This window comes from Camelina sativa, chromosome 1 (genome assembly GCF_000633955.1).
Source record: "Camelina sativa cultivar DH55 chromosome 1, Cs, whole genome shotgun sequence".
Classification (NCBI taxonomy): domain Eukaryota; kingdom Viridiplantae; phylum Streptophyta; class Magnoliopsida; order Brassicales; family Brassicaceae; genus Camelina; species Camelina sativa.
Window position 1 is genome coordinate 7,929,252 of NC_025685.1, and position 10,182 is coordinate 7,939,433.

At 40.1% G+C, this 10,182-nt stretch overlaps 1 protein-coding gene and 3 pseudogenes across 1 annotated transcript; 2 read left to right on the forward strand and 2 right to left on the reverse strand.

Moving 5' to 3' along the window:
* Positions 223–2,496, forward strand: LOC104705314 (annotated as a pseudogene).
* On the reverse strand, positions 2,548–3,858 carry LOC104782735 (annotated as a pseudogene).
* Positions 6,324–9,221, forward strand: LOC104782745 (TPR repeat-containing thioredoxin TDX-like). Its single transcript, XM_010507762.2, has 10 exons — positions 6,324–6,606; positions 6,721–6,754; positions 6,959–7,105; positions 7,208–7,295; positions 7,388–7,468; positions 7,568–7,632; positions 7,791–7,931; positions 7,997–8,110; positions 8,330–8,360; positions 8,714–9,221. Exons 1-10 carry the CDS (start codon positions 6,494–6,496, stop codon positions 9,046–9,048), a joined length of 1,149 nt encoding a protein of 382 aa, XP_010506064.1. The 5' UTR covers positions 6,324–6,493; the 3' UTR covers positions 9,049–9,221.
* The window catches only part of LOC104782753, a 1,715-nt pseudogene continuing 813 nt past the window's right edge, over positions 9,281–10,182 (reverse strand).

Below are 10,182 nucleotides of genomic sequence, written 5' to 3' on the forward strand. Positions count from 1 at the left end.
CTTCCACCTCCAACCAGAAACTGAAAACCGGTGAGTGCTTTCATGTCAACCGCTAAGTACAACTTGTTCCATGACACCGCATCGGGCTCAAGCTACTAATCATCTTCTTCCATATATGCATCTCTTTTATTAGTTTGGTGTAGGTTATTCATTTGCTTTATTCTTTCATTTCCTCCATCTCAGGCATAGGCGATCATTTTGCTAACTGGGAATGGTTCTCCTATGCCTCAAGCCTTTTCACCACCTCAAACTCATCATCATCATCATACTCGTGCCTCTGTTGATTCTTCAGCTATGCCTCCTAGCTTCATGCCTACAATATCTTATCTTAGTCCCGAAGCTGGAAGTAGCACAAATGGACTTGGAGCAGCAAAACTAACAAGAGGCTTGACATCAACATGTCACGACAACCAAACTAATGCATCCAATATCAATTGCTCAGTAGCTGTTTCAGGTTCTACCGGTGTAATGGCTCCAACAGGTATACACAGAGTCATATATCCCTGATACTAAATTCGAACATAGCTTAGTAGTAATTCCATGGCTGTAAATTCAATCTATTTATTGTGCAGTGGCTTTACCCCCTGGCTCGCAAAGCATCTCTGGCTGGGTTTTTAGAAAAACGCAAAGAAAGGTATACACAACAAACTCTTCACATTATACACAATTCAATAGTTTTCTTGAGCTAACTCTCTTTCCTCATCGTGTGTGCGTTCTGCAGGGTCACGAGCGTATCGCCATATTGCGTAGACAAGAAGTCATCGACAGATTGTCGCAGATCAATGTCTGAATGCATTAGTTCTTCTTTGAGCTCTGCACCCTAATGTCATCTACAGTAAGATGAAGGTTGTTTTAAGACCATTCCACAAATGCTGCAACTCGCGATGCCAACGAGGCTTTACAGGTGATCATTTCTCTTGACATAAACTTGTTTTGTTTGTCCAGAAATTAGATTGGTAAAGCAACTTTGTGTCTCAATAGTTGTATAGCTTGTGAAAGTAATGTTGTATCCCAATGGTGTTCTTCCATAAACAAGCTAAACTAGCTAGTTTATTCTGGGGTTTAGTTCAACCCTGATTCAGCTAAGGGGTGCAAGTCACGAGGTATGGCTACGGCCATGTTAGGCCAATGGGAAGAGGCTGTGCTGATCTACATGTAGCTTCAAAATTAGATTATGACGAGGAGATAGGGACGATGCTTAAGAAGGTAACTGTGGAAACCTCTTGATATCACTGTACCAACAGTACGCTCTCATAATGTGTACTTCACAGGTTGAACCCAATGCAAAGAGAATCGAAGAACACCGCAGAAAATATCAACGCCTGAGGAAAGAAAAGGAGTTTCAAAGGGCTGCACGCGAGAGACAACAACAGCAAGAATCCCAGGTCAGACAGAAACATACCCATGATTGAAAAACTATAATGCCATTGTATTTACGTTCTTAGCAGAAAGCACATAAGCCTGATTCTTCTCCATAACAATATAACCTCTTTTCACATAATCAACTTCATATCATATCAAACATCTCAAGCTCATTAATTTGTTCTCCTTGCTCCTGAATCCTATCAATGCAGGAGCGAGAAGCTCAGGCTGCACTCAAAGACGGTAAAAATTCTATCCATTTCTTTCAAAGGTTCTCTACTTCATGAAATTACTGCAAAGAACATGTGTCGGATCATTTATCTGTGAGTCTCGTCCCAATGAATTGTCTGCACATGATAGTTTGGTAATTTGGTGGAAACTTACGGTGTATTGACGCCTCAGTAGCGTTCTGTTTCTGTAAGATACCGCTAGTTCCTCAGGATTTTATATGCTTATCACAAGTATGCGACTCCACAGTGAGAAAGCAACTTGCTTGTATCTTAGACCCCAAATAATCACAAAGCTTTTATAAAACCCTAAATAGAAATTTGCATGTCAAAAAGGAAATGACCATCTTTTCTCCCTGATGATACAGGACAAGTGATTAGCATCCACTCAACAAGCGAACTAGAAGCAAAGAAAAAGGCCGCTAAGAAGGCATCGCGTCTGCTCATCCTTTACTTCACAGCCACATGGTGTGGACCGTGCCGTTATATGTCTCCTCTGTACTCAAACCTGGCAACACAGCACCCGAGAGTCGTTTTCTTGAAAGTTGACAATGTCAACTTGACATAGACGAGGCCAACGACGTGGCTGCTTCTTGGAACATTAGCAGCGTCCCGACTTTTTGCTTCATCATAGATGGCAAAGAGGTAGACAAAGTTGTCGGAGCTGATAAAGGTTCCCTTGAGCAGAAGATTGCACAGCACTCTACTTCTAAGTAATGGTTTTTCTCTTCTCTCATTACCCTTTTCGCGTGTACTGTACGTATCTATGCAATACAATCGTTGTCCCATAATTTAAAATTGTAGAATAACTTTCATAGGATTTGTAATTTGTTTACATGACAATCAGATCAGTAATAAATATAAGAGCTAAAAGAAGGTTTAAGAGCAAAGATCCCTTTCTTTTTCAGCTAACTTAGCAATGCTAAAGAAGGAAAAAAATGTAGCCTTGATCATTCTTTTAGGGGTATTTTGATACGCAATAACTTGATATAACATGATGAAGAGACTAAAGAGAACAGAGCGCCAGAGGCCATGTTGAGAAACCAACAATTGTCGAGATACAAATTATAAAACTGCAGATGGGAAAAGATAAGAGCAAATAAACGACAAGTACAAGCTGGTAGATTAGGGTGGTGCAGCTTGCTTGATTTGCACTGAGCTAGGAACATAAGAGCACACAAGTGGCCAACAACCAGCGTCTATATACTCGCCTAGATCCACTTGTTTGAAGTATCCCTTCTTCCCAATGATATAAGCTATGTTGCGAGTGGGCGAGATTTACCTCTGCAACCTCTGTCTTTATGAAGAACCACCGCGACCTCCTTCTTCTCATCAAGAAAGAAACTCCCACCTATAACCAGAAACTGAAAACCCAAACCGGTGAGTGGTTTCATGTCAACCGCTAAGAACAACTTGTTCCACGACACTGCATTGGGCTCAATTTTGCTACTAATCCATATCTACACGGTATACCCACCACATTGTTGAAATAGCACCGCAAGATGCTCTTCTCTGACACTAGATAGCGTCACAGTATCTTCATAAAAAGCGTGAAAAGGCAGTCGCAGACGCGGTCCAAAAGTCTCGGTTGTAAAATCAAAACATAGTAAGAAGTCAGGGATGTCTGAGATCACACGCACTTGCCCTTGTACTGCAGTTGGAAGCTTCTCGTAAGCAAACCAGTAAGTGTTTCCCATGAGAGACACACCACGCTGATGATACTCTATATCCCAGTCGGGATTGACATCAACAACCTTCCATGTATCAGAGTTTAAATCATAGATTTCAAACTCACGAAGTAGGCCCTTCACTCTAGAGTCGTAATCATCAAGAAATCTCAAGACTTTGTAGCTACGAAGCGAGTACTTGTCCTTCCTCTCGTATCCTAGAGCGTACCGGTCGAACAATTTGTGGTAAGAATTCCAAGGTTTGATCCACCTGGTTTGCCCCGAACAAGGGTTCCAAACAACAAGATTAGAGCTGTCTTTGGTGATGCATAACAGTAGACCGTCGCAGTGAAAGATTTTAGATATCTCTACACGATCTGCAGCGTCGTCTAGGCTAACAATTTTACCTATACAGTCTATAGATGGATTGAGGAGATTGACGCTGAATAAACAAACCCTATATTGGATCATCATGACCACCTGAAACTCTTTCCTGTGATAATTTTTTGCTGCTGCTTTGGCTTTACCGATGTGCTTCATTGTGAAGCTCCGATTTGTGGATAGAGTGTGTCATTGAGTGGCTAGGAGAATTAGGGTCAAATCAAGTTAAATCGGGTCTATTTTTTGGTTTCATTTGGATTAAGTCAAACTAGATTAAATAGTGTATACTTTGTTTACCAGATTTTGGTCTAATGGAACTTATGAGAGCAAATAAGACATGTTACTTGGGAAAATTAGTTGCTTATGTTTCCCTTTGATTATTTCTCTAACTATAAACCGGTTTATGTATGATTTATGTACTGGTTTAGCCAAGCATAGGTTATGCAGCATAATTTCATATCCGGTTTAAGTTAATGCGAATAAAAAACCAGTTCAACGGGTACACAACCAAAAAGAATAGTGTTCGGTTTCGGCAACAAAGGTTTGCCGAAGGAACCCAATCAATCAAAGTCAACTGATATGAGCAGACACCACCGCGTAACAGAAAAAGTAAGACACCCACCCCTTTCACGTTTTCGAAACTCGACGATTCGCTCTCACATATGTCACATTGTCCTTACAACTAAGTATATGCAAGAACAATGTCACATATCTCAAATTGGCAAATATATAGTTAATTACACTAACTAAATGTATCATATGCCCACATTTACCAACATACATATGACATGGTATTAACATCATAATCAACATATTTTGGTACTTCAAAATTCGGTAAAGATTGGAGTTGACCAAAGGTAGATTTTAAAAATATTTATTTTAATTAAGATTAATCATTAAGCATGAATTTTGATCATTAAACATATGTTTTATATCAAACTAAAATAAAAGGTCAAGAAATAACAAGAATAACCTAGTGTTAACATGAAAATTTGGAAGCATAGTAGAGCAATCTGCTTTTTCATAGCATCAAAATCACAATGCGCATTTTCAGAACAACTACAAACACATCCTCATATTTGCATTCAATTTTATCAAGATCCTATCTATATATGCATGCGCAAAATTCATCTCTATAGCCAAAACATTTGGTTATGTATATAAAGTTTTGGTTCATTTTTTAAAAAATACACTCTAGTGCAATACAAAAGAACAAAGCCATAATAATTTTAGTTGAAGTGGTTAGTGATATGTAAATGTAACTTGGATTAATCCCAAGGTCGTGACAATTGATTAGAATTGTTTATGCTCAACTAAGGTGAAAATGCATAGGCCAAACAAGATGAAAAGTCATGATATCATTCGTAAATTATCCAAACAAGGTGAGAGTTTATTTTAATTTAACTTCAAATATTTTCTTAATACCATTTTTTTACAAAAAATAGTTCGGTTTCTTTCATTACAAGTATAGAGTTTTTATGCAAAAGAAATCATCCAAATGACTATTTTGTAACATTATTTTCTATGTCAAACGAATGGAGGTCAATTACTCGTAGTCAAAAGTGATATGTAATAGGCGGCTCTCTCCTCTCTCCTCCTTTCTCTTTTTCTGATCACAACTCCGTGCACCGAGTGAAGGTTCCTCCGGCGATTCCGGCGTTGAAGAGAAACTACTGGTCCATGGCGCTTCATCCGTAGTCCATTGCACCTACCGGCGAGGTCACCAGATCGAAATCAAGGGAGTTTGTGGCGAGGAGAAGCTTCTGCAGGACAATTCTGGTAAGAGCTCTACCGGCGGCGTGGCTTTGCGGTTAGAAGAAGGTAGTTCTCGGCGATGAGAAGGATACGGCGGTTAGATTTGAACGGCTGGAGACGCAGGAGGTTTTGTCACGGCCGGTGGTTTGACGGGGGAGGTCTACCGCCGGAAAAGCAAGGCTAAGTCACCGTCGATGGCTGTTTAGATCTACTCCCTACTGCTCTATCTCTATCAGACTGAACCATGGCTTCCGGATTGTTAGATCGGTTTCTTCTTCCTTCTCTTCACAACTCTACGGTGGCGGGATGGTGATGGTCCTGTGTCACCTTCTCTGTTTGACTCCCGTCTTCCTGGCTCGCCGGTGGTCCTGGGCCGACGAGTATCCGCAACTTCGTGGGAAGGCGGCTGCACTAGGGTTCTCCTTTGCAGATTAGGGTTTCTGGCTCATACCGGTTAGCTACCGGTTTAGTTTGATATATCCGGGTTAATTTTGGTCTTTGTTACCTGATTTGGTTTGTTGTAATCGGACTGGGCCCTAAGGGGATAATTGTATGGGCCTATTCCAAAAATAGCCCATTAGGCATATATGTTTATAAATTGAATGCCTTTTAACAAAAAAAAAAAGTGATATGTAATATAATGTTAGTGTACCATCAAATTTGATTTTTTTTTTTTTTTTTTTGGGTGAAGCGTAAAATTTTGATTTTATTACTCAGTTTATTTCTCTAACTATAAAAGTAAAACGTGAATTTCTGATACTCTGATACATTGGCAATTATGTTATGTATGCAGCAAAACATTTAACAAAAGACATTAAATTCATAATTTATAAGGATTAAATGAATTAGGGACCAATTTAAGCATACAAACCGGATATGAATTTAGTCGGGTTAAGTTAATGCGAATACAAAACCGGTTCAACCGGTACACAACCACAGAGAATTTGGCGACAAAGGTTTCCTTCGGGGAAACCCAATCAATTGATACGAGCAGACAGACACATCGAACCACCGTACTCCGGCTGATTCTCCCACCGTACGATCATAATAAGGAGCTGAAGGAGTCAGTCTCGTCAAGCTATTTCCGGGGAGAGAGAGACTATGATGGATGCGAATCAGGTAGCAGAGCTTAGAAGATTCGTCGAAAAGTTGCAATCGAATCCTTCGATTCTCCACGATCCTTCTCTGGTTTTCTTCAAGGAGTATCTCCGAAGGTGACTTAATAATCTTCTCTTTCTTTCAATGGTTCTCAATCGTATGTTGTAGACTTTTCCATGGAGCTGTGAGAGTTTCTTCTAATCGATGTTCGTTCCCGTCTTCTCCTCCAGTTTAGGAGCTCAAGTTCCCAAGATTGAGAAAACTGTAAGTTGTCTCTCTAATCGCAACTCTCATGTTTCTTTCTTTTTTTAGGGTTTTGGAGCATTGGTAGAATTATCAGGTCACGTTTGTTTTTAATAACCTGGTGTGGAATTGATTCTACTACAAACCTTTTCTGGGCTGAAGTGTATCTTTATGGTTGATTAGTGGTTCTTCTTATAAGACTCAAATGATGGTACCACAATGCAGGAACGAGATTATGAAGATATGACTGAGACTAAACCCAATTTCTCTCCTAAACATGATGATGATTATGATGATGATGATGTTATGGAGTCTGATGTTGAACTAGACAACTCTGATGTAATTGAACCAGACAATGATTCTCCTCAGCCGGTAGGTGTAATGTGTTAAGATGTCATCTTTGGATATTATCTGGTGGTTGTGTCTCTATGCAATTTTTTTCCCTGATTGTTTGATTTTACTTTCTTTCCTTAGATGGGAGATCCTACAGCTGAAGTGACAGATGACAATAGGGATGATGCTCAGTTAGAGAAGTGTAAAGCTATGGAGGCTATCTCTGATGGTACATAACCACCATTGATATTGGTTTTTCATTTATTTAGTTCATAGGATTTTCCCCATGGTTTCGTTAATGCTTGATTGGTTGGTATACAGGGAAGTTTGAAGAAGCTACAGAACATCTAACCAAAGCCGTCATGCTAAACCCTACTTCAGCAATTCTCTACGCCACTAGAGGTAACTTTCTTTTACTAGTTCTCTCTCTCTCTCTCTCTCTCTCTCTCTCTCTTTTCATGTGGGTGATCATTCTGAATATTTGTGATTGTTATCCTGCAGCTAGTGTGTTTCTAAAAGTTAAGAAGCCAACTGCTGCAATTCGCGACGCCAACGAGGCTTTACAGGTGATCATTTCTCTTGACATCAACTTGTTTTGTTTGTGCAGCAAATGGATTGGTAAAGCAAGTTTATGTCTCAATAGTTGTATAGCTTGTGAAAGTAATTTTGTATCCCAACGGTTTTCTTCCATAAACAAGCTAAACTAGTTTATTCTGGGGTTTAGTTCAACCCTGATTCAGCTAAGGGGTACAAGTCACGAGGTATGGCTAGGGCCATGTTAGGCCAATGGGAAGAGGCTGCAGCTGATCTACATGTAGCTTCAAAATTAGATTACGACGAGGAGATAGGGACGATGCTTAAGAAGGTAATTGTGGAAACCTCTTGATATCACTGTACCAACAGTACGCTCTCATGTTGTGTACTTCACAGGTTGAACCCAATGCAAAGAGAATCGAAGAACACCGCAGAAAATATCAACGCCTGAGGAAAGAAAAGGAGCTTCAAAGGGCTGAACGCGAGAGACAACAACAGCAAGAAGCCCAGGTCAGACCGACACATACCCATGATTGAAAAATATATTATGCCATTGTGTAGCTCTCTCTTTGTATAATTTTACGTTCTTAGCAGAAAGCACATAAGCCTGATTCTTCTCCACGTGAGAGTAGCAATATAACCTCTTTTGACATAATCAACTTCATATCATATCAAACATCTCACGCTCATTAATTTGCTTCTCCTTGCTCTTGAATCCTATCAATGCAGGAGCGAGAAGCTCAGGCTTCACTCAAAGAAGGTAAAAATTCTATCCATTTCTTTCAAAGGTTCTCTACTTCAAAGAACATGTGTTCGAACATTTATCTGTGAGTCTCGTCCCAATGAATTGTCTGCACATGATAGTTTGGTAATTTGGTGGAAACTCACGGTGTATTGACGCCTCAGTAGCGTTCTGTTTCTGTAAGATACCGCTAGTTCCTCAGGATTTTATATGCTGATCACAAGTATGCGACTCCACAATGAGAAAAGCAACTTGCTTGTATCTTAGACCCCAAATATTCGCACAAAGCTTCTGTTTCAGCTTTTATAACACCTAAAATGAAATTTACATGTCAAAAAGGAAATGACCATCTTTTCTCCCTGATGATACAGGACAAGTGATTAGCATCCACTCAACAAGCGAACTGGAAGCAAAGAAAAAGGCCGCGAAGAAGGCATCGCGTCTGCTCATCCTTTACTTCACAGCCACATGGTGTGGACCGTGCCGTTATATGTCTCCTCTGTACTCAAACCTGGCAACACAGCACCCGAGAGTCGTTTTCTTGAAAGTTGACATAGACGAGGCCAACGACGTGGCTGCTTCTTGGAACATTAGCAGCGTCCCGACCTTTTGCTTCATTAGAGATGGCAAAGAGGTAGACAAAGTTGTCGGAGCTGATAAAGGTTCCCTTGAGCAGAAGATTGCACAGCACTCTACTTCTAAGTAAGGGCTTATCTCTTCTCTCATTACCCTCTTCGCGTGTACTGTATCTATGTAATACAATCGTTTGTCCCATAATTTAAATTTGTAGCATAACCTTCTTAGGATTTGTAATTTGTTTACATGACAGATCAGATTAGTAATAAATATAAGAGCTAAAAGAAGGTTTAAAAGAGCAGAGATCCCTTTCTTTTTCAGCTAAATTAGCAATGTTAAAGAAGGAAAAAAATGTAGACATTGTTTTAGGGGTATTTTGATACGCAATAACTTGGATAAAATAGGATGAACAGAGTAAAGAGAACAGAGACCATAAGAGCAAATAAACGACAAGTACAAGCTGATAGATTAGGGTGGTGCAGCTTGCTTGATTTGCACTGAGCTAGGGACATAAGAGCACACAAGTGGCCAACAACCAGCGTCTATAGACTCGCCAAGATCCACTTGTTTGAAGTATCCCTTCTTTCCAATGATATAAGCTATGTTGCAAGTGGGGCGAGATTTACCTCTGCAACCTCTGTTTTTATCAAGAACCACCGCGACTTTCTTCTTCTCATCAACAAAGAAACTCCCACCTATAACCAGAAACTGAAAACCCAAACCGGTGAGTGGTTTCATGTCAACCGCTAAGAACAACTTGTTCCAGGACACTGCATTGGGCTCAATTTTGCTACTAATCCATATCGTCACGGTATACCCACCACATTGTTGAAATAACACCGCAAGATGCTCTTCTCCTCTGACACTAGATAGAGTCACAGTATCTTCATAAAAAGCGTGAAAAGGCAGTCGCAGACGCGGTCCAAAAGTCTCAGTTGTAAAATCAAAACATAGTAAGAAATCAGGGATGTCTGATATCACTCGCACTTGTCCTTGTACTGCAGTTGGAAGCTTCTCGTAAGCAAACCAGTAAGTGTTTCCCATGAGAGACACACCACGCTGATGATACTCTATATCCCAGTCGGGATTGACATCAACAACCTTCCATGAATCAGAGTTTAAATCATAGATTTCAAACTCACGAAGTCGGCCCTTCACTCTAGAGTCGTAATCATCAAGAAATCTCAAGACTTTGTAGCTACGAAACTTGTCCTTCCTTTCGCATCCTAGAGCGTACCGGTCGAACAATTTGTGGTAAGAATTC